The 25,561-nt window shown below is 43.6% G+C and overlaps 1 protein-coding gene across 1 annotated transcript in view; it reads right to left on the minus strand.

Moving 5' to 3' along the window:
* LOC144790864 (autoimmune regulator-like) overlaps positions 1-25,360 on the minus strand; it is a 154,272-nt gene extending 128,912 nt beyond the window's left edge. The window contains exons 1-2 of the mRNA XM_078665524.1: positions 25,145-25,360; positions 5,049-5,202 (exon numbers count right to left, since the gene is read on the minus strand). Of these exons, the coding sequence (XP_078521650.1) occupies positions 5,049-5,201 (153 nt within the window). The 5' untranslated portion in view covers position 5,202; positions 25,145-25,360. The remainder of the gene's footprint in view (positions 1-5,048; positions 5,203-25,144) is intronic.
* Between the last annotated feature and the right edge of the window lie 201 nt (positions 25,361-25,561).

The raw sequence follows: 25,561 nt of genomic DNA on the forward strand, positions 1-25,561 counted from the left end.
GCCGGTGACAAGGATATATTTATGAAATAGCCACTTGAGATGCAATATTAAAAGCACAGAACCTTTCAAACTCACTCCGCTGAAAGTAATTCAAATACAAAGCAGACTTCTGAGGACACTATCAAGAACAGGTAGAGAGAGTGAAATTAAGAAGAGGATATCAAGAATGCTCATAATATCAAATGTAGGTATCAGAGTGCCATCAGGTGACCAGTGCAGCATGCAAACATGTCATGATTCTTTTTCCTGTTCTAAGTGATGGCTGGGCTAATTCCAAACCCTTGGGTGAAAACAGAGTGATTTTGGATGCATACAAGTTTTGTCAGAATCCCAAGATACCATGTTTAATCAGTGAACTACTTCCCTTCCTGCACAGCTTAGCCTGGTAGCTGATGCCCCTGACCTTGCTGGTCTGTGTTTGTGGCCCTCCTCCACCCACAGTCACCCGCCAGGGCCTCAGCCCTCTAGGGCCAGTGGGGAGCTCCTCTACCCTGCCACTGTTCTGCCCTCTGTCTCTCTGCCTTTCTGATCTCCTTTCGTCTGATTTGGCCCTTTGTGGTCTCACCGCTGGCGCGTTTAAGTCAAGCCCATCTGTGCCTATCCGTGCCTTGATCACGCCCAGCGCCATGGACCCTGGTTCCTGGGCCATCCACCGCTTCAATGCCAGCACCCTCCATGTCCTCAACACTGAAGGCAACACTGCCTGCTGCCAGGCCTCGCCGAAGTGCACCAAAGGCAGTTTTTCCTGCCGGAACTGCAACTATACGTCTGATTGCCATTGCACATCAGCCCCACCCACCGCTCGACCGACAAACACAGGACCCGGCAACCTCAACAGCATCCTGCTCAACACGCATTCCCTCCACAAACATCCCGTCTCTACGGATCTCTGGGACCTGCTCGACTTCATTGACCGCTACATCGCCCTCCTCAGGGGAACCTGTATGAACTCCACCTCTGCCCCTGACATCACCACTGCCATCCTGGCCTGCTACAAGACCATTCACAAGGACTGCGCCAACAAACCAGGAAGTGGAATCGCCATCAAACACTAAAGCACCTTCTGCCTCACCACCCACGTAACCCACTACTTGTCCAACATAGAGCACCTCCACTTCTGGGTCTAAGCCAACCACCTGACCACCACCCTCCATGGTACCCTCATCTACAGACCCCCCAAACCCTGCCCATCCTTCAGCAATTCCATCATCAACTTCATCGCACCCCACGCTCTCGCTTCCACAGACTACATCCTCCTCTCAGACCTCAACTATCATTTGGACAACTCCGTTGATAAAAAACATCTCATCCCTGATGGAGAACCTTGCCACCATTGAACTCAAACAACTGGTCACCTCCCAACCCATTCAGCAGGACACACGATAGGCCTCATCTTCTCTGCCTGCAACAACATCACCTTCAGCCACACCACCAAGCTCCAGTGGATTGACCACTGCTACGTCCACTTCTTCTTCACCAAACGTACTGTACACCACCACGCCCACTGCTACCCTCGCAGAAGCTGGAAAAGAGGTCACCAAACAACAGCTCACCACCTCACTCGACAAAACCCCTCCACTGGCATTGACCAACACCAATATCTCAGCATGCAACCTCCACCGATGGATCTTCGACTGCGCTGACACACTGGCTCCCCTGAAGTAAGCACCAAGCTAACAGCACTCCAAGAAAGCCAGCTGCTTCTTTCCCACCCTTCATGAGTTCAGATGCACCTGTAGACGGCTCAAGAAGAGATGGAGGCGCAGCAAGACCCCGGAAGCCCACTCAGCCTTCAAGTTCGCTGTGACCACACACCACCACCTCATCAGAAATACAAAGAGAGCGGCCATACAAGATAGGATCAAGCCAATGCACACAATAGTAAAGAACTTCTCACTATGATCAAAGAATTCACCAGGCCCAGCACAGAGAAAACAGACATACCACCCCTTCCATGACCTCTGTTACAACCTTGGCACCTACTTCCACTGATAGATCAAGGAGATATACAACAGCCCTGAAACCCAAGACCCTCCCACCCGCAACGACTTCACCCAATGACACCAGCCCCCAACGGACCATACTCAATTGGACTCCCCTTAACATGGATGACACGCTGAAGATCATGAAGAGCATCCACTCCGGGGCACCCAGGGACCCCGCCTGCATTACATTTTCAGGTAAAGCTACAGTGGTTCTGTCGGGGAGAAAACAATTACTTTGCAAATGACAATGAATCTTGTTACCAATATTTTATATGACTCACTGCTTAAGCAATATGCCAGAGAGTAAAAAGTAAATGTGGGCTTAATCACAACCAACAAGGTGAATATAATGGAACACAGTGGTACAACAAAAAACTCCAAAATTGTTTGCAAAAATTATTATTATTTGATATTTTTTCGTTTTTCACAAAACATATTGAAAATACATGTTTCAAGGGCTGTCAAGGTGAGGTATAATTGTAAAGTTACAAGTGTTTCAAAGTGACAATGGGTGCCCAGTGCTGATGGTGCAGTGCATATATATATACAAGAGTGAAGCTATATACAAATATGTACAAGTTGAAGAACGGTCAGAACAACAACAAAGCCAATATCTCTGGTTATGGCGGGACTGCTCATTAGTGTGCACCAAGAGATTTGTTAAGACTGAGCAATGTATTATCTTCAGGACTTCTTCAAGACAAAGGACAGCACAGCAAGTGGAAAGTATCCCTAGACATCCCTCTCTGAGTCGAGGCTGCCAGAAAGATCTGCACTTGTCAGGAAGTCTCAGGTAAGTGGAATCTCTGAGATGAGGTAAAGTGAAAAACTCACCTTCAAATAACACAGCAAAGTTTTGCCCTATGTTGAGTAGGAAATGAGTCTGGAAACCAGAAGAGAATTTGAAGTAAATCCAGGCATAAAGTCCGTGGACGTGAAGGCTTCTCATTCAGCAGTCCAGGAAGCCTTCACATACCGCATCACATCTTCAACAGAGCTGGCACCACCATCGCCCCTGAACTCTACTGTGCCATAAACTGCTCCATCAACTCCGCCACCTTCCCAGAAGGCTGGAAACACACAGAGATCAACCCGAAGAAGCCGACTGACGGACCTCAAGCATTTCAGACCCATCTCTCTTCTCCGCTTCCCAGCCAAGGTCATTGAGAAAGCCATCAAACGCTAAATCTCCGAGTTCATCGAAGGAAACCACATCCTGGACCTCTCCCAATCCGGCTTCCGAAACAACCACAGCACCGAAACAGCCCACCTCGCTGCCACAGATGATGTCTTCGCCCTCCTCGACCAAGGCAAAACTGCTGCACTCATCCTTCTGGACCTCTCAGCCACCTTCGACACTCTCTCACCCTATGCACTAGACTTTATGATGCCAGCATTTGCATCAAAGCCCTGGAATTAATCCGCTCCTTCCTCACTGGCCAAACACAGATAGTCAGACTATCTCCCTTCCACTTGTAACTCACAGAGATCCGCTGTGGTGGGCTTCAGGGCTCATCCGTGAGCCCCACTCTTTTCAACATCTAGATGACCTCGCTCACAGCTATTGTCAGGAACCAGGGACACAACATCGTCTCCTACGCTGATGACATCCAGCTGATTCTCTCCCTTAAAAAAACCACAGTCGCCATGAACAGCTTCCACAACTAAATGAAGGCTGCCTCAAGATCAGCTTGGAGAAGACCAAAGTACTCATCATGGGCTACACCCCCTTTGCCTGGGACGACTACTGGAGGCCCACAGCACTTGGAACCCCCCTCCACACCCATAGACCATGCACAAAACCTCGGCATCATCCTGGACTCCTCGCTTACCATGAACTGCCAGATCAATGCCATCTCGTCATCCTGCTTTCACATGCTATGCCAGCTAAGAAAGATCTTCAAGTGGATCCCCATCGAGTCCAGAAAGACAGTCACCCACACACTTTCCAGCAGCAGAATCGACTACGGCAATATACTCTACACCAGCATCACCCAGAAATTCATCAAGAATATGCAGAACATCCAGAACGCCTCTGCAAGACTCATCCTCACCATCCCACGCTGCAGTCACATCACCAGCCACCTGAAAGGCCTCCACTGGCTCATAGTCAACAGAAGAATCACCCTCAAGCTCCTCACACACACCTACAAAGCCATACATGACGCTGGACCTGCATACCTCAACCACCGCTTCACATTCCTCACTCCCACCAGAGACCTCCACTCTGCTCAACTGGCCCTGGCCACCTTCCCACATATCCGCAAAACCACAGCCAGAGGAAGATCCTTCTCCTACCTCGCAGCACAGACCTGGAAAGCCCTACCTCTCCACCTCAGGCAATCGCCATCTCAGCCTAAGTTCAGGAAGGACCTGGCTCTTCGACTGAACCACAGCTCCTTCAATGAACCAGCAGCTCCACCCCCTCCCCTGCCCATGTGTCTTGAGACCCTTTAGGCTGAGTAGTCCCGCTTTAGAAGGCACCTGATTGATTGATTGGCTTATCATAAGAAATGTGAGTGATTCACCATTGAAAGGTGTGTGTGTGTGTGTGTGTGTGTGTGTGGGTGTGTGTGTGGGGGTGTGTGTGCGTGTGTGTGCAGGTGCGTGTGTGTGTGTGTGTGTGTGTGTGTGTGTGATATTTGACTCCGGCTTCCTTAAACTGTTACTGGATCCCAGTTCACCCCTCTCCTATCTTTGTTGTACTTGTACACTGCTACAGGAAGCTTCTGAGATCCCAGAGATAAAACAAGAGTGCACTAAAAAAAGTTTGCTTAATGATTCTTCAATTACCTACCGATGATAATCCCTACTTCCTTCATCTAGGTAATACAAAAGCTACCTTGCTTCCCTCTTCTTTTCACTATTTACATAAACCCAGAGCAATGATTTGCCAAGGATGAAATACCATTCCCGCCATCTTGGTCATTTCATCCTGTTAATTCAAGTCATACCTCGAAGAAGATTTCAACCACAGATGATAAGACGCACAGTAGACATAGTGACAGTTAGAGAAGCCAAGGAAGTAGCAATAATTCTAGAAATAGCTCTCTAATTACTCACTTTAAAAATTTCGTCTGTAACAATGTCATGGTCAGCGAGTCCATAAAGCAGTGGAAAGGTCTCATCCACAGCCATGGAGATCTCTGTACGGTAAAGCTTTAGTAGATGTCGTAGGTTTGTGTCATCACTGTGAGGCCTCTCAGAGCCAGACATCCTGAATGGACAGAAGCAATTGAAAAGAAAAGGGGTTAAAAATATTGCAGCTTACTGCTGCCTATTGCCACTTATTTCACTATCTCCTACAATCAACACTTGAAATCTCTCCTGTCAGAATAATTAGAACAAATTCTCGTACAGCATGGCCATGTTTTCCATAGACATCCAATGCTGGTATACATCTAATGGACACAATAAAATATTGACCAGTTAGCACTTCTACATTGCCCACCAAGAACATGTCATAATGCCCAGCTCCTACAGACAGAACTCATTTTCACCTCACAACCACCATACACTAATCTCGGACACCAGCAGTGAACATTTTTTCTTCACTTTCTTACACTTCAACCAATACCCTTCACAATCTCCCACATACAGCGATGATGTATCCACCATTCACTTCACAAGTGGCACTCCTACATCATGTACGATATATACAGTATCCACATCATTTCACCTGTAGAGCTTTTACACAGTGTACTACAATCCGTATTTCTCCACTGGCACCCTGTAAACTTTCACCTACAGCCTGCAACACAGCAGGTTCCTCTCAGTTGTTCTGGAACAAGTTTCAGAGTGGGTCTGCTGCCATCAGTATTTCATTACTAAAGTCATAGGGAATGTGAGAAATCCAAGTTTTCACAAAGAACAAGTATAGCAAATGAGCCATGCCCATTCAGCAGGAGTGTGGTTAGTGCATTTTGAAGTACACTGTTGCAAATATATTCATAAAACAAGGTGTGGTAACACACTGTCATTTACAGAAACCACGTTTTCCATTGAAATGGCCACAACACTCACACTGATATACAGTTTTAGTGATACAAGTATATAGCTCACAAACAATAAGGTGTGGAAATCGGGTTTCTGCCAGTTTTTATTATTTTGCTATCATCAAGTAACGTGTCTTGACTTAGTTTGATCCTTTTTAAAATCTTTGATTCCTTCACACTTCAGAATTACAAATAAAATGTGATTCATTTGTGCTTTCTTAACTATTGACATACTTTGAAATGTTTATAACGTTTACATTTTGTTGTGTGTTAAAAACAATTAACGTTCTACAGCCTTTCCTTTCATACTCCCTGTACCCCAGCAAGAATGTCTCATTGTTCAGTTTACAAACGCTTCTCTTTTTGCAGTCAGAGAAAGAAATGTAAACCCCAATCTTCATGTTAAAACAATAAGCAGTGATTTATCGGAAGATATGACCTGGCATCTGACCCCTGTCTTTGAAGGCACGCCAAATGTGACAAGAGAAAACCTAAATGTAAGGGATCTTTATTGCTCATTCATCTTCTGAACTTCAGCATGGTTATTGTTGGATCGCTGCATCACTCCGAGCACCCCAACTCCCAGTGCCAATGGTTCCGCCACAAAACACAGCAGCAAGTTGCTCTTGCACACCTCAGTTATCCATTCTACGACACAAACCCACCCCACTGGTGCTCTAAAATCATCTCATTGCCTGAGCTTTAACATAGCTTCCACATAAAAAGATCTCCCGCACCACACCCGCAGCATGTGTTATTACATTTCTCTAGTTGATTCTCCTCAGGTGGTTGGCTGCACCACAACTACATTTTGTATTGCTATATTTTCTGTGCGCTTCAATACCACGTTTTACTAGTATTGTAAGCGATCTGTCACGTTCTGCAATCTACACCACTCCTCAAATTCGATTGCATATCTGGATTTCAACTTCAGGCTTTACCTTGCTGATCATTTGAAGTCAATGAACAGAAATGGTTTCATAATCCATCTTTCGGTGTCCCAAGTGGGGAGCTCCTATTTTAGGGAATTAAATAGTAGTTAGTGATCAAGTGATCATGATCTATAAGTTCTGGATGTGGGGGGAAGCGTTATAAAACCTCATATGTGGGATGGAGATAGGGTGTTTGACAAGGAGACAGGTCTAGGAATTCCTGTTGTGGGGATGCTAGCACCAGAGCTAGTGATGCCTTGAAGTGCTTGATATAGGGGTGACATAGGAGCACTTGATGTAGAATGGTGCTGGCATGCTAAATGTGAGGGTGATGTTTCATTCCTTTGTGTCTGGCTGGTGTGGTAATTATGGGCGAAGGATTGTGTGAGGCCGGTGAGCATGGGCAATGATGTTGCAGTGGTGAATGTTGGTGGAGAGATGAACATGCGGGCTCATGGAGATTGATGTAGAGTTGCTAGATAAGGAGATGGTGTTGGAGCTGTGGATATGATGATGGTGTGCAAGCAGGGCGCCTAGTGATGGAGTGACAGTGCTGAATAAGAGTAGCATAAGAATGACTAATGTAGGGTTGTATTAGAATGCAAAATGTGAAGATCGTGCTGCACTTCTCAATGCTGTTTAGGTGGGAATCCGATATATTAGAGGAGCTACAGGACGGGTTTAGTTAGATGCGGGATGGCAGAACTTGGTGACTATGCAGATTGTGATGGATATGCTGGATGCAAGAGATGGTATGAGGTGCTGAATGTGGTTTCTGTATTTTGGCAGTTTTAGATGTGGGGACAGTGTGGTGGCTCTCAATGGGGGAGTGTGGGAGGCAAGAGTGTGGGAGCTCTGTGGGAATTCTGAATGATGAACTTAATTATGTTTTTATTTGGAGAATGTCCATAAGCCCTAAAGCCTCAACAAATGCATCTGAAGGGGCAAGAGGCAAGATAGAAAGGAGGTAAGTCAGTGAGAGATCTGTGAGGTGATGGAGAAGGTCTTAAGAGGTTGCAGAAAGGCAAGTAAGTGATGGGCAGTTGATCTTACATTCTGCGTGAGAGAGGTTCAAAGTGGACATTAGAGGGCAACAGAGCATGAATGCCTATTCAAATTGAGTAACAATGAAGGACTTTAATGAGGAGTTACAATGTGGATCCGAGACAGTTGAATGGATGATATTGTTGCCACAATATTTCCAGGTAATAATGGGTGAGGTTAGCGTTCAGAGCAGCACCGGAGAGTAGATAGAATGTGTTTAGTTGGTGGGTATCTGCTTGATGCAGGAGGTATAATGGGACAGCGTGACGTGGGGATGCTGTGATGGCCACAGGAAGATGGTTTGAGAGCGCAAACTGAATTAATGTGACAACGTCGAAGGGCTCGGAAAGTTAAGAACTTGCTGCTGGCCTCGCGTTTGACCTTAAGCGGACATGTTTGAATCACAGCAAGGCCATCAAATCTTTCATCCTGTTCCGATGTCGACAAATTGAGGACCAGATTTGTCAGAAATAACATAAAATTTCAGCATGACGTACCATCGATAAGCTAGGTCTCAGTATAAGGAAAAGATCCCCCGGAACTAAATGAGTAGTTGTGTTAAGAGTAATACAGGGGACTGTGAATGATGTACGAGGCTTGGCCTAAACGTGCTAAACTGGGGACTGTGTGGAATGATGTGTGTACGCAGTATGTGGGTGTGAAGACACAAGGCTGAACGTGGAGATGATGTTAAATTGCTGTGAGTCATGGAGGTGAAGATTTGAGTGCAGAGATTCTGCGGAGGGTTGATTGTGAGGGTTGTGTCGGAGTGCACAGTCCAAAATCTGATATACAAGTCCTAACTTTGCATGTAGTTGTTTCCCTGGCATTACTGGCTGTGAAGGACTTATTTGGATGGTGTTGAACCCTGGCTTTAAAGGGCCATGATATCAGGCTCTGAGGTGAGCTTGAAGCTGAGCTCTGTATGTGGGTCCTACAGAAGATCTGTCTGTGAGAAGTGGTGAAGGAGAGGTGGCCCTCAACAGAGGCTTTGAGAAATGGCATAGAAGCAACGGTTGTGGAGGTGTGATAGCCAAACACTGACTGTAGCAAATAGCTTAAGTGTGTGCTTCTTGAGGACAGTGGAGAAGTGTAAGCTGCAGGGGACTGTGTAGCAGCACTGGCTGTGAGTGTGAGGAACAACTAGCTTACTATCATTGCTACAAAGATGCAGGTTGCGAATGTATTACAGAAGGAGAGCCTTGGCAAGTGAGTACAATGTACCACCATCGCTTAACAGCCCTCAGTCTTCACCACACAAACATACTGTAAAGGGTATTTTGACAATTTCTTGTAGCATGAAAAAGCTGTCCATGCCCTACTTGAAACTTAGGCTCGACCTATGTTCCTGTCTCTTTTCTCATGCAGCCTTAATCCCTTCCTACCCTCATCTTGAAGGAAAGATGCCCCGTCCGTCCCCTCACCTGTCGGATTTCGTCCAGATGGGACCGATCGATCGGTCGCTTGTGCCTTTCCCGCTTCCCTTTAGGGCCGGTGTCCTTTGTCTTTCAATCTGTGCAAGGCTGCTATTAAACCTTACAGAATTATGACTTATGAGATAAGAATTAACCACTCCAAACCTCATGTTTCCCTGCAACATAATATGGGCGCACCCTGCACCACCCTATTAAGAAGCCAACCAGAACACAGTCAATTTCAGTGCAATTAACTTTTAATCATTCAGATGAAAGGGGTTCGCACATTCAGTTCCCGGTGTAAGCTCTTGTTTCAGAGGAAGATTTCAGACCTACGGGACAGACGAAAATGTAACCAAAACATTGTCGAAGTAGAGCAGGTAGAGACATAATAATACTCATTGGACACAATCCCTCGTGATAAATATGAACACGTGATAGACTGTCACGAGTTACACACAGAGGTCACAGAAATAAGTTATACATAGACCATATTTACTTGGACAGAGGTTTTCAAATTAATGTGTTTGTGTTGTGCTGGACTGTGGTGTGGCCTACATAAAACCATCGCGCTTATGAAACTCAACTAGAATAGAGAATAAAGATTTGGAGGAAGTAACCAAAACAGCTGGGAAAAGAGACGTCCAATGTTACCTATAAAAGCACTTCTATCTAACACATTGAGTTTTATATATGTTTTCCAATAATCAGTTTGAAGGTAGTTCATTATTTCACACGTATATGTTATAAAAGTACCCAACACGCATTAGCCCCAGGGAGCTTCAAGAACGTGACCATACCCATCAGAACAAAAGTGTGCCCAGCTGGAGGCCTAAACGTAAAAGGAGGAAATATGATATGTAAATTACACCTTTCAGGGTGCTGTGACAGAAAGAATCCTAGCATCAGCAATATAGAGGGCCCGGTCAAAACAAGCAGCCAAAGTAATGATGTGCAATGGAACACTGGCCCTCTGAAGACTGGCCATGGAATACATGACTTTCTGAAAACAATGCAATGAAACATGTAATAAGAGCAGTAAGGCACAGAATATGTGTTCTGAATAGCCTGTAAAGATTACTTCATTTCTGTGCTCAAACAAGCGTAAATTTACCATCAATGACTGTGGAGGCACATATCTTCTCGGGGGCAGGGGGCTACCAGGACCAACATCCTTTGTTGCTAAGGGAGAGGACAACAACACCCCTATTGGCACTCCAGCGCTATAAAAAGCGAGACTTCACCCCTCTGCGCGAGACAGACATACCTTCTCTGGGGACCACCAGGACCAGCATCTTGTGTTGCTAAGGGGGAGGAGCAACAACCCCTATATTGGCACTTCAGCCCTACAAAGCGCGAGACTTCACCCTGCTGCATGAGAGGTGCATATCTTCTCTGGGAAGACTACCAGGAGAAACATCCTTTGTTGCTAAAGGAGGGGAGTAACAATGCACCTATTGGCAAGCAGTGCTATAAAGGACGAGAGTTCACCCCACTGTGCGGGACACGCCCTGGCAAATACGGGCCAAGGGCGGGCCCGTCTGCACCCATCCGTGACAGGAGGAGGCAGGGTCACTCCCACTTGCCTCGTCATCTGGAGGGTATTTACAAACAACACCTTGGTCAATGAGCCCTTGTAATGTTGATGGTTTACTTGTTCCTCATATGGCCATGACCTATTGACTGGTCCGCATTTATTAGTTGCTTGAGTTCTCTCTCTAGCTTCCTGTGATCATTAGTGCCAATTTGCTGATCTACTCATTCTGTGATCAACTATACTAGCATGGGCAAAAGAAAAGCAGAAGAGCCCTCTTTGGGCAGGGAGAAAACAAAAAAAGTCGAAAAACATGCAACAGAAAACTGTTCCCTACAAGAAATTGACATATTGCGGAGGTTGAAACTAACCTTAATCAGAAAAAGAAACCGGATAAGAATGCCACAAAAAGAGAAAATCCTCCCGGGGAAAATCACTTGTTACCTTAAGGAACAAATCAAGTCAGCACTTAACAAACCATTGGTGTTACCTGACTCCATTAACATGCCCCCTTTAGCCTCTGAATTGCTAACAGAAGGTCCAAGTGTTCCCTCGCAGGGTTTTGTACCACACCATAGCGGCTCAGCTGAATTTAATCCGCTAACACGGCAAGTCAACAACGATGAACATCCTGGAGAGGAGAAAACAGTGGAATTGATGTAAATGTGACTCTTGATGAATTAACTAACAAGCTGAAAGAGGTAAAGTGTTTATTATAGGCACTTTCTGGGAGGACACATACATTAGTTGATTCAAGGAATGTTTGCAAAAATGTTGATCAACCCACTGATTCAGAGAGATCCCTGGGGAGGAATACCTCAGTTCCTCGACCTTAACCCCCGGGGAGGAATACAAACCTGTGATAGACGCTATGTTAGGGCAACTGTCCAGCCAGTGCTCCCTATAACAATTAATTGAAGTATTCTGCAAATTGAATAAAAGAGGGAGATATAATAACTAGTCCACAACTGTGTTCCAACCCCTCATCATCGGGTGTTTACAAGCATGGGGGGGGGGCGAGCTTTTGCTAAACGTACTGAGAATTGACATGATTATAATTAGCACAGTCTAATTCAGAGAGTCCCAGTTGAGAGGAACTCTTAAAGGTATGGCCCAAAAAGAAGTGGAACTATTTTTATGACTAATGTACCCAAGCTTAGGAGAGCACAAAAGAAGACATGGGTTCCCTTATAAATAAGGTGATTTTTTTGGATCAGGAACCGGCGACAGTGCTTCTCAATATTTTGCTCAAATATAGTGTTTTGCAGAACAGCTTAGTAACTCCATTGGTTTGTTTGATAACATTAAACTGATCTTCTGAAATGCCCACTATTTTAATGGGCTGTTGTTTTTAGATGCGTGTAAATTCCGTCCTTCTAGCTGTAATGTTTATTTCAGACTAAATCCATCTACTCCTGCACTTATTTTCGCCTGATGTACAGATATTCCCCAGGCTTCTTTCAGGAAGACTATTGAGAGAGTAGCAGTTAGATCGAATCAATCGAGATTAGCTAAATGGAAGTGGAGGGAAGAGGCAAGTAATGCAGGAGTATTTGCGACTGCGATTGCCCCATGCAAACACATTTCTTTTCATGGAATGTAGCTGGTCTCTCAAGTAAGCTGGCAGACCCAGCTTGGACAGTTTATTGACTCTTTCCAGTGTTGTTGTTTTCAAAATACTTGGGCAATCAAGCAGATACATAGATCAGGAAATAGAACTTTTTATATTAGTCAAGTCAAGTCAAATAATCTTTATTTCGGTCATAGACCATAAAAGATGCAAAATACATAATACACTCGTTAAGAAAGCATCATGACGAATGTGAATAAATCCATTAGTTGCAAAACATACACAAATTACATTTCTCACAGGCTAAAAAGATAAAAATGTGCTAAAAAATATGTATAAAAAATATGTACAAGTTAAGAATATGGTAAAATCGGGACATAGATATCACGCGGTCAGCAAGACTAAGCAGATAATTGACCACACGATTGGTTCTTAATGAATGACCAGCGTCTCCGCCACATGGCATATAAATAGCCAGAAACAGAAAATACAACTGGTTGGGAGGTATCACATTTTAGGATCCTGAGTGCCTGGTGGTACTGCTTGAGCCCCAAATTTCTGCATAATTGGGTAAGCCATCGCTGTCTGAGATTTTTATAGATGGACAGAAAAAAGAACATGGGGCACAGACTCCTCCTTTGCCCCGCACGCTGGACATTCTAATGATTTGTTATCAGTCCATTTATGCGAAAAGGCCCGAGGGGTAGTGTTCCTTGCCTGAATTGGACATCGAGTTTCCTTGCTTGGCTAGGAATAATCTCATCCAAGAAGGGCTCAAGTTTATACTCATCTTTATGTCTTAAAAAGTCTAGGGTTAGGGATCCCAGCGCAGAGTTGGTGACAACATCCTCCAGCTGTTGGTTATGATGGAGTCTCACCAAGTCAGCATGGGACACCTTCATACATGCTACCTCAGGCTTGCTCCAGAGATCTGGAAGACCCAGCCTCTTACTCTCCTTTCTTATGTGAGCAAACCATTGGATTTTTTCTGCCCCAGGGAGTCTCATAAGTTCCTTGACTTCTTCCTTAAAATACCTCAGTTCAGGGGTTACCCATAGTCTACACCAGTATGCTAAAGGGCGGAGACCAATTACCTCGGCTATAGGTATGATATCTAGGTCCATTCTTAGGGGGATGAGGGGAGTACTCACTGGAAGGGACAATAGAGATCTTAGAAAAAAGTTTTCCACTTTAAGGACATCTTCAGTTCGGCAGTGCCCCCACAGTTCTGCCCCGTACAAAATTGCTCCCTGGGCTTGTGCTTTATAAATCTCCAAGACTGAAGCAACAGGTTTAGTTGTCGATTCCCGGTGCAATTTTAGAACATCCCCTGTCAACTGCACCAGCCTAAGTTTGGCCTTTACTATCTGAGGGCCCCACTCCATAGTGTCGCTGAGGGTAATACCCAGATACTCGAATACAGTGACTCTATCCAGAGCAGTGCCATTTAGAGAAGGATTGGAGCGGGTGATCTTTGGTGGATTACAGATCGTGTACTTTGTTTTAGAGAGATTAATCTCCAATCCCCTCTTTTGGCAGAAAATGGCAAAACTATCTAGTGCACGCTGTATTCCCATCGGGGACTTGGACAGCAGGAGGGTGTCGTCTGCAAACATAAGTGCCACTACCTGCTCACCACGTAACTTGGGTGCATCAATATCTTTAACCCCTTTGAGGTGGGCAATTAGGGCATTAACAAAGAGACAGAAAAGGGTGGGTGCCAAAACGCATCCCTGCCTCACTCCTCTGTTAACCACAAACCTAGGAGTCAGGGCACCCCTTTTGCCACTTCTGACCTGCGCAAAGTTGTTACAATGGAGTCTCTTAAGGATATTAAGGAGGTAGGTTGGAATCCCCATCTCCGCCAAGACATTCCACAAAAGTTCCCGGGGTACAAGATCAAATGCCGTCTTAAGGTCAACGAAAATTAAGTAGAGGCTGCCACCCTCTACTTTAACCGTTTTTCAATATAACAGTTGTAATCTCAAAAGTTGGTCAACGGTCGATGTTTTTTCCCTAAATCCGGCTTGGTAGGGGGTCAGTATCTCCGACTCCTCCATCCAAGTCTGGAGGCGATCAAGAATAATCAGTGCAAACAGTTTTTGACTCACATCGATTAAGCTGATCGGGCGGTAGTTTGCAGAGATTAATGGACAACCCTTTTTAAATACTGGCACAATTTCCGCCCCAGACATGTTTCAGGTATAGGGCAGCCCTGAAGTATAGCATTAAACACCAAAGAGAAATATGCAGTCCAAATCTTGGGCTGGTCTTTGTAGAAGTCCCCAGGGATTTTATCAATGCCGGAGGCTTTTCCTGATGGGAGCCTTCTAATCGCACCCTCCACCTCAAGCAGTGTAATCTTTATGTCTAGGGCTGGATTAGAAGTAGTAAGTGCGGGGTCACCTTCTCATTTATATTGTGGGACCTTACGGGTATTCTGAGGGATTCCCTGGCTCATACAGGAGCCTGCTTCCATCGAATATAGCACCACAATGTGCTCCATCCATCTCTAGGGCGCTATACTCGGCTCATCTGCAACATATCCATGAGTGCTACCCGTTCTCACAAATTGCCCAAAACTCCCGCATATTCCTATTGCCCAGGGCACATTTTATACTATCCCATCTACTATTTTCCCACTGCTGCATAGCCTTAGCAATGGCCTGCTTGTATTCCTGCCTCAATTTGACTAAGCTCCTAGATGGGGCTTTAATTGACTCAATCAAAAGGGACTTCGCCATTTTACAATCGTCGTTAAACCATGACTCAATCTTCTGGTTTATCCTATGGCTAGTCACTACCGGATTAAGTAAGTCAGCCAATGCTGCCACCAGCCCCAGATGCAATTTGACAATTTTGTTTATCACCTCTTCTTGTCCAAACTCAATACAGCCACTAATATCCATAAAGGTCTTGCAGGCCACTGAATATAAGGCACTCATTTTATCTGAAGATTGTTTCACCACGGGCCATTTAAGCCTTCTCCTATCATTTGAGAATTTCGATTCACTATTCTGTCTTGGGTTACTCCCATCGGAGACACCAGTGTCAGGTAGTCTCAGATTTAGAACCAGGGCATTATGGTCACTGTCGTGTCGGGGTAAAATCTCAAAATCAGTGACCATAGGCCATGACCTTGTCTCGACCAAGATGTAATCTATCCGGGATGTTTGGCCAATACGATTAAACGTGGCCTTTCTATCGCGATCAGACTGGGTACGGCCATTGCAAGCTCTCATAGAGTGGGCCATAGTTATCGCATTCAGTTGGACTGCCAGTGGTGACCAGGCCTTAATTGGAGTGATTTTGAGCTCGGGTATTGACCATTGCTCGTCTTCTTCTGTATTAATAGAATTTCCAATGGCGGACAAGGGCTCGTATTGACAATTAAAATCGCCAGCAATAATCAATTGATTTTTACTAGGAACAGTGGAAATAAAAGTATCTAGCAGGGCCAGTGTTACAGATTCTTTCCCTATACTAACCGGATGAGAATAAACATTAATAAGAGTCACCCTGAGATTCGATGGAAACTTGAGTGTGACACACTGGAGGTCAATAGTTGGTGTGGGTACTTGTGTCACCATACAGCCCAGGTGTGATGCTACCAATATAGTTAAGTCCCCAAAGGGTCTACCCCTTTCCACCATCAATGCCAATTGGTTGAATGAAGCAAACCCCAATCTCACAATCTCCTCCCTAGCCCACGTCTCCTGAAGTAGGCATATATCGTGTTGGTCTATAAAAGACCCCCAATCAGGGCAGGCAATTTTGTTATTTAGGCCTGCCACATTCCAGGACAATATTTAAATTTTGTCCAGCTGTGAAATTTCCCCCCCCCCCCAAAGAATCCAAAGGGACAGGGACTAGGGAAGTAAAAAACAGACATATGGGAGCCACCAGATTCGTTTGACCATTTGCAGGGAGAGATGTCCTGTTTGTGTAACTCCATATCCTCCCCAATATGGGTTATGATCTGTTTCTGGGCTTGGATTTGTTCGAGCAAAGGCTCGGGCGCCCACGTTCCAAATTTTTAGTTGATAGAAACTTCCGAGCCTTTTAGTCAGTCTACGTCCTCTAAAAGTGCATACCTATTTGCCACCGGAATATTAAATAAGGACGGGACGTTTGTGGGCATCATATAAGAATCCACACCCCAGCTATCGCGGTCCCAGAGGGGCTGGGCTGCGCCAACACTTTGGGTGGGGAGATAGAAAGAATCCAAAGAAAGTGCTCTGATGGACGTTTGTTGGCCCAAAGTGCAAGAGGGATAGATTAACAATTTACGGACCGCTTCAGGATGCTTAGAGTTAACAATCACACAGTCCCCCGGGATTGTTTTTTTTAGGGGACCTACCCAAGCCACCCTACGCACCATCAGGATATCACCAGCCCTGCTATAGGGGAATTGCTTGTGCCTGGTCAGCCAAAACAGAATCTTATTTCTAAGGTCAAGTTGAGACTCTTTTTGGCCGTGTTTAAGTTCAGGAATGCCTGCCAAGATACCTACATAAGGTACTGCCGCTGGGGATAAGTTCATAATTGGAAGGGACAGTTTTTGTATTTCCCTATGCGGGACGGCCCCATCTCTATTACCCTCCGTAGTTGTATTGCCCATTTCCCCATAGTGAGTTGGGTATACCCCTGTGGTCTGCTTTAGTTTTGGGTCATCCTTCCTGACTTTGGAATGGGTCTCAATTTTTGCTTGCCCAGCCAATTGAGGGGTGGTCTTGTCTGCTCTTTGATTGATGGAAGCTACCTCTTTGGAATTTACTCAAACTGGGGCCTGGGTAGTTACTGGGCAAGGTTGAATTTGTTGGATCTCAGTAGGATTCTGGTGGATCTCTGCCCTTACCAGGTGTCTAGATGATGGATTTATATTTACACTCTGTTGATTATTAACCTGAGTAGCCATTAGGTTTTGAACATGGGCAAGAAGTGGAGCAATTTCTTCCTTCACAGTGGGCCTGCATTGAGTGAGAAGATCTGATAATAATACTTGGGCCCATGATGGATATGGTTGAGATGCTGGAGACATATCATTACTGCCCATGAAGTTCTCTAATCTAGGACCATTTGAAGTACCTTCCGGATTGCCCTCCCCTGCCTTTTTCCCCTTAGACCCTCTATTTTTGCCCTGTTTTCTCTTCCTATCTCTCTTAGTTGTTTTAAATAATTTGGCAGTAGCCGCTCCAGGAGCTTCTGCCTTAGATGGAGACGCTAGCACAGAGTCACACTAAGGGGGACACTCAAATACAAATGACACAGATGCGGTTAGGGCATTCGCTGAGGTCGGTGTTACCAAGGGTGAAAAGTCAGGAGTAATAGATAAACGTCTTTCCGTGAGTTCAATTTCTGTAGTAACTACCCTAATCGCCTTTTGCAGCATTAAGTCAATTGCTGTAGGCAAAGTTACTGAGGAAGTGTCTGGGTTGATGCGGGGCCCTTTAACAGTGCATGCACGCTTCCTTTGGATACGAACAGGAGCATTATTTGTAGGCATCATAAAACAGGTTTACCTTAGTCCCAGATGCAGAAGCCAAGAGGGATGGCCCAGCCCAGCCACCTCTGGCTAATGACGGCCTCAGACAGCCCGCCCTTGTCCCGGACTTCTCCCGGGACAAGGGCGGGTAGAGAGGCGACGTGGGAGCACTGCCTCTCTTTTGAGCGCCACCGGGCGCGGAAGTGGGCGGGTGCGTGGGCGCAGGGAAACCTGGGAGCTGTAGTCTCCCCCCTCTGCGGCCGCGCGGTTGGAGTAGGCAGCGGCGGCAGGGGAGACCAACAGCGAGTGGCGGCAGGCCAGGTAGATGGGTCCGGCGGTAAAGTGCCCCAGCAAGATATTCCTCGGCGCCCCCGCTCCTTTGCAATGCTGCCTCTCTTTTGAGCGCCACCGGGCGCGGAAGTGGGCGTGTGAGTGGGCGCAGGGAGACCTGGGAGCTGTAGTCTCCCCCCTCTGCGGCCGCGCGGTTGGAGTAGGCAGCGGCGGCAGGGGAGACCAACAGCGAGTGGCGGCAGGTCAGGTAGGTGGAGATGGTCGATGGGTCCAGCGGTAAAGTGCCCCAGCAAGATATTCCTCAGAGCCCCCGCTCCTTTGCAGCGCTGCCTCTCTTTTGAGCGCCACCGGGCGCGGAAGTGGGCGTGTGCGTGGGCACAGGGAGACCTGGGAGCTGTAGTCTCCCCAATCTGCAGCCGCGCGGTTGGAGTAGGCAGCGGCAGCAGGGGACACCAACAGCGAGTGGCAGCAGGTCAGGTAGGTGGAGATGGTCGATGGGTCCGGCGGTAGAGTGCCCCAGCAAGATATTCCTCAGAGTGCTCGGAGTGCTCATCCCGTAACAATGGGCTGTGCATTAGGGGAACTTATTATCTGGATTAAGATCTCGGTTACTCAAAATCTGAAGGAGTTATGCAAAAACTCTCCCGATTTTTTAAGGTTGAATGTAAGAATTGGGAATGGTTATTCAAAAAATGTGTACAACATCTACAATAGATCTACACCTAGGAATAAATATTCCCCCACCCTTTTAATTTTGGAGGAACATCACAATTTTCTTGCGCGCAGCCCTTACCTGGTGTTTGTGGGAGACTTTACCAAATTTTCGAGACAATCAATTGTATTACCTCATTTACTGAGCATGAGGATGAGGCCTTCGACTGGCAGACCCTGGCATGTACAAACACACCACATATGCGAAGGTGGGTGGCTGGAACAATTCAATGACGTGTATCTATACTCGCCATGCAGGGTGAGGTGGAGCATATTAACAATGCGCGTGGTTCATATACGATGCAGTGCTTGTTATTCAACATAATTGTTCATGTTGATTGAAGTTAAGTTCTTCTTTTCTCTAACCCTTTTATTTTTTTACCTTGTTTTCCTCTTATTAATGAGTATTACGGCAATACGCCACTTCATTGCTTACTGGATTTGCAGCATAGCACCAATGGCCAAGCTGAAAAAATCCCCTAAAACTTTTGAATTGTACAATGATTTTATGCAAACAGTGAAATACTGGCTGTCATGTAATGATCATAACATTGTAATAATAAAAACATATTTAAACAAAAAAAAGGAGGATGAGGCATTTGACATACCTCTTTTAAATGAAGCTCCCTTAACAAAGTGGTCTGTAGCTACTATGCAATTAGCTTCACTAACCCTTTCTCATAGATGGTGTGCGTGCAACGGTTGCACAGAATCGGACAAGGAAAGAGTTAGTACCTTCTCTAGAGGGCGTTCCAAAAGTATGGCAGAATATATCTTATTAGATATAAACCTGCGGGATAAACTGGTGGACTTCAAAATTCGGCCTAGAGGTGATAGCGATCCCAATGCCCTCCATTTAAATTATGAGGGAAGGACTGGTACATGATGATGCTATTCAGAACCCAAAGTCCACCACTGAGCCTTTAATTGAGAATAACAGAAGGGCAATTAAGTGGCCCAAAGTAAAAGCTAACATTTCTAGTCTTTTAAGAATATATAATCTTTACAGTTCAGTTTTAGCCCCAATTGTGGATTTGCCCCATAAAGAAATTCCCATTGTTGAGAAATACATAATTCTTTGTTTGAGGCTTTAAGAGGAATCTTTGCAGAGGCCCACAAATCATGTAAATTAAGGCATCACCACTAGTATACAAGTGAGTGCAGGAAGGCCAAATGAATGTGCTTTTATCTATAAAAACGTTTGATACGCTAGCAATTTGTGCATCAAGAGGTCGTTATAAATGTTTACTGCACACCTGTAGAACGACAGTAATTGGAAACACCTCTTAGAGTCTTTCCATAAAAGGGACAATATCTATTTTTTTAATATTTAAAATTGGTGGTATATTAAACCAGTGACCGGGGTCGAAGTATATCTAGATTAAATTGCTCCTTACAGAGCCAAAACTTTATACATGAAATTTAGATTAGACACCTTTTTGCTCAGTTGTGTTACCTGTAGATGGAAAAGAAGACAGTTGAACAATGGCTTGTGTTAGGCATGTGGCATAGGGAAAGAAGATATAGTACATGTCTTGTTTTTCTGCCGTTGTTATTCATCCACAAGAAGGGAAGGGATTTGTCTCCTCTGTCGCAGTTTGGGGTTTTGATACTTCCAGCCTGCTCTAAGGGTTTCAAGGTCCAGTTACGAGTACTGTAATTGTTTTTTACCATAAGTAAATTCTTACTCTCTGTGTGGTTTCAACAGAAGAGACTAGTGTTACTTTTTGTTGTTGTTTTTGTTTAAAGGAATTTATCTCAAGAAAAGATTGCAATCAAAAAACATACACTATAATCGCAATACAGAGTAAACAGCAATCAAATATGAAATAATACACTGCAGAACTAGTAAGGGAAAGAGAAAGGAAAGAAAGAAAGAAAGAAAGGGAGAAAGAAAGAAATGGAGTGGGGAAGGAAAACAGAACAGTTCATTATGTAAACTGCCTAATATGCAAATAAAAAGTAATGTTGCTTACTATAAACAAGGAAAACACATATACATAGTTCTGTAGAAACAATATCAATATCATGGAGGTTTGGGGACTGCTTCAATGGCAGGGGTATGCATTGGACGAGACTGAGCAGATACATCAAGAAAATTAGTAATCGGTAACCATAAGAGATCACGTTTAACAGCAAGAGAAATAGGGGAGACATATGCTCTATCCAATCTATGATTATAGCAGACACCATACCACCAAGCCTGAAAAGAGACACTTGACGCATCCTTCCAAGATTTAGTGATCTGCTGAAAAGCCACCGCCACAAGCAGGTCAATAATAGAAATATTAATGGTCAAAGATGACCATATGTCAGATAAGCTACCTAGGAAAATGTGAGTAAGTGAAAAAGGAAATTTTGTAGTGAAAATAAAGCTAATTTGCTGCCATACTTTAGACCAAAATAAATGAATTAGGGGACAAGTGAAAAGAATATGTTTGAGATCTGCATATGTATTGGAGCAGGACCAACATGTGGAGGGAAGAGAGGAATAAATAGTATGTAATCTGGCAGGAGTGATCAGAAGTCTATTGTAAACAAAAAATAAAGTCTGAGTAGTATTGGCTGCTCTAGAAGATCTTCGTATTTTATTCCATATGTCATGCCATAATGAACTAGAAAAAGTGTCTTTTAAGTCAGATTCCCAATCTTGTTCTATTTTGGATTTAACCCTAACAAGAGGAAAATCTTGTAATTTTTTATAAACTAGTGAAGCCGAAGGCGAAGACAAAAGAAAAGGAAGAGTAAGAGAAGAGGCTACAGGGGAAGACGAAGGAGTAAGAAAGGAGTTATATGACGTTTGGAGAGCCACGCGCAACAGATTATATTTACTAAGAAAGGATTGAGGGAGAGAAAAACGAGACTGGAGAGACGAGAAAGGGAGGCAAAGGCCATCCTGGAAGAGTTGATAAACCCAAATGAGACCAAGTGAGTGCCAATACTTCCAGAAAAATATCCTATTTTTAATTTTAACAAAAGGATTGTACCAGATGGGAGATTGCAGAAATTGGGATCGCTCATCAAGACCATTAAGGAAAAAAGGAAGAAAGAGTTTTCTAGCAGTTTTAAGAATAGGAAGAGACATCCTAGGGGGAACGTGTAAGAGAGAAATAAATTCTTTAAAAGTAAAAGGGTGAAAGTAGGAGGACTCGATTGCAACCCATATCGGAAGTGAGGAGATATCTGACTCCGAATCTAGTAAAAAAGAAGCCAAATGGGAAAGGAAGAATGAAGAATGATAGGACAAAAAATTCTGGAAAGTTAACTCCACCTAGAGATGTAGGCCGTTTAAATTTGGCAAAAGACATCCTAGCTTTCTTGTGTTGCCATAGAAATTTTGAAAGGATAGAATAAATGTTTTTAAAACAGGACGTAGGAAGATTAACAGGAAGATTAGAGAGAAAAAATACAATTATCGGAACCAACATCATTTTAATGGAGTCTAATCTACCCCACCAGGATAGAAATAGGGGGTGCCATCTAGTCGTGGAATCTGTTATAGTACTGATTAAGTTCTTAATATTTAAAGCCACCGTATCTTTAATAGAAGGAGTAAACTCGAGACCCAGATATTTTATTTTAGAAGGACTCCAATGAAAAGATGAGATAAAAAAATCAGCATGAAAACAATATTTATTAAGAGGGAGAATTTCACACTTATCCACATTAAGTTTATAACCGGAGACTGTTGCATAGGAAGAGACTTCGGATAAAAAAGCCGGAATAGATGTTTGAGGGCGAGAAATAAACAAAAGAATATCATCTGCATAAGCAGAGAGCTTTAGCTGATTTTCCCCATAAGGAAAACCAGTGATATCTGTATTTAATCTAACTTTTGACAAAAACGGTTCTAATGCAAGGATAAAAAGTAAAGGAGAAAGAGGACATCCCTGACGAACACCACGAAAAAGAGGAAAAGAAGAAGATACAAGACCGTTAGCAAAAATAAAAGACCTAGGAAAGGAATATAATAGAGAGATATAAGATATGAATTTAGAGCCAAAACCAAACCAAGAGAGAGTAGAAAGCATAAAAGACCAGTTAACTCTATCGAAAGCTTTCTCCGCATCTAATGCAATAGCAGCTAAGGAGTGTTTGAAGGTAGGAGATTTACTAAGAACATTAAAGAAAAGGCGAGTATTATCCGAAAGAAGACGCCCCTTGATGAAACCACATTGTTCTCTACCAATAAGTTGTGGAAGAATTTTATCCAAACGTAGAGCTAAAATGTTAGCGAATATTTTGTAATCTAAATTAATTAATGAAATAGGCCTATAATTTTTACATAAAGTGTGATCCTTGTTGGCTTTAGGAAGGAGACAAATAAGAGCTTCTTGGAAAGTACCTTCGGATTTCTGGGATGATATAAAAAAGGAAAACAGTTGGTGAAGTTTGGGAACAAGAAAAGAAGAAAAATGAGAATAGAATTCTATAGAAAATCCATCTGGACCAGGTTCTTTACCTTTTTTAAACACATGAATGGCATCCAAAATGTTTTGGGAAGAATATCTTTATCTAAAGAGGAAAAATCAACATCAGCCGTTTGTGGAGGTGGAATAGAGGATAAGTACTGATCAATATCGGAGGGTAAGGGAGGAGATTCTGGAGTATAAACATTTTGATAAAAAGTAGTGAATTCATTTAAAATATCTTCATCTTTATGGAGTGTAGTATTAGAAGAGGAAATGATCGAATCAATTTTTGTTTGTTCCTATTTGACTTTAAGATAATTGGCAAGAATGTTCCCAGCCTTGTTTTGTGCAGAGTAGAATTTAGCGCTAGATTTAAGTAAAAACAATTTGGCAGAATTGGTAGATAATTTATTAAAAGAAAGTTTATCCTTAATGAGTTGAGTAAGGACCGACTGAGATTTAGTCGAGAAATGAGAAAGCTCCAGTTGTTTAATCTGAGAAGTTAAAGAAGATAAAGACTGGCGTGCAAGGCGTCGTTTCTTGGCGACATAAGAAATAATAAAGTCCCTAGAGGCAGCCTTAAAAGTGTCCCAAATTAATTGAGGAGAAGATTGTGGTGTTTCATTTTCTGCAAAAAAGCGTGGAGCAAAATCAAGGAAAGCAGAAGTAAAAGATGTGTCCAAAAGAAGGGCATTATTAAAGCGCCATCTTCGTGTTCCTTTAACAGGAGGAAGTAAATCAAGACCTAATGAAACAGGGGCATGGTCGGAAATTAGTATAGACCCATTGTCAGAGTGAGTGATATGTTTCGACAGAGCCTTGTAAATAAAGAGATAATCAATTTGTGATTGAGAGGAGTAGATGGGTGAGAAATATGTATATTCTTGTAATGTAGGATTGGATAGTCTCCAGGAATCGACAAGAGACCTCTGAGAAATAGTGGATGTAAATTGGGCATGAACCTGAGATGGAGAAAAACGAGAATTGGATTTCCTATCTAAAAATGGATCCATAATCATATTACAATCCCCCCGAGTATAAAGTAATCATCAGTATATTTCATAGAGGATTGAAGGATGTAAGGCCAAAACTGTTTATCAGGAACAGTAGGAGCATATAAGTTGAAAATAGTTAAAGGAATTTTGCTAATCAATAACGAAACTACCACCCATCTACCTTCGGTATCATTATCTTGGGAGAGAAGTTGAATGTTTAAACGTTTATGACATAAAATTGCAACCCAATTACGCTTCCCCGAGCCCGAGAGAGGCATGAACATGGCCCACCCAATTACGACGTAACTTGGATACTTCAGCATCTTTAACATGAATTTCTTGCAATAAAACTATATCAGCCTTCAAATGCGCTAAATGTGAAAGAACACGTTGTCTCTTAATCGGGGACCCCAAACCTTTGACATTCCGAGAAATTACATTAATTGACATCTAAACTATTTTCAATAATATCGAGTAACAAGCAACTTAGCAACATTAACATGAGCAACCAGCAAAATATACGACTAAACCAAAAGGTAGCAATACAAACATAAGATAAAGAAGTATAGATAGGAAATGTGGAAGAAAATGGAGGAAGAAATGTAAAATAGAAAAAGATATGACTGAAATATAAGAGATAGGAAAAAAGTGGAGAAGATAAAGGAAAAAGAAGGAAAATAGAAAAAAGGAAAATAGAAAAAAAGAAAAAAGAAAGCGAAAGAAAGAGAAGAGAACAGAACAAACGTACGAGAAGTAAACTATATGAAAAACATACCACAGGGAAACGAGAAAAATAGGGATGGTGAAGCCACATGAGGGAGATGAAACGGAGGACGGAAATACTCCATGACGAGACGGCAGAGAGGGAGACAACCCCAGGAAGCAACGAGGAAAATAGAAAACGATTTGGGACCATACACGAAACCACCTAGAAGGGGAGAAAAAAAAAGGGAGAAAAACTTAATAAGAAGGGAAAACATGCAACAAGGCCTACAAAAGAACACAAACAAGGCCACAACATCTGTACAAGTGAAAAACTACATCAAAAAACAAATATCAGCAAAATGAAAGACAAAAATCACCAGTAAAGAGAGACACTACGGAAGACAAAAGAGAGCGAAGAAGGACAAAAAATCATGGTAAGAAGGCTTCCGTCTTCATGGTTGAGGAATATCCATTGAATCCACTCTGC

This window comes from Lissotriton helveticus, chromosome 11 (genome assembly GCF_964261635.1).
Source record: "Lissotriton helveticus chromosome 11, aLisHel1.1, whole genome shotgun sequence".
NCBI lineage: Eukaryota > Metazoa > Chordata > Amphibia > Caudata > Salamandridae > Lissotriton > Lissotriton helveticus.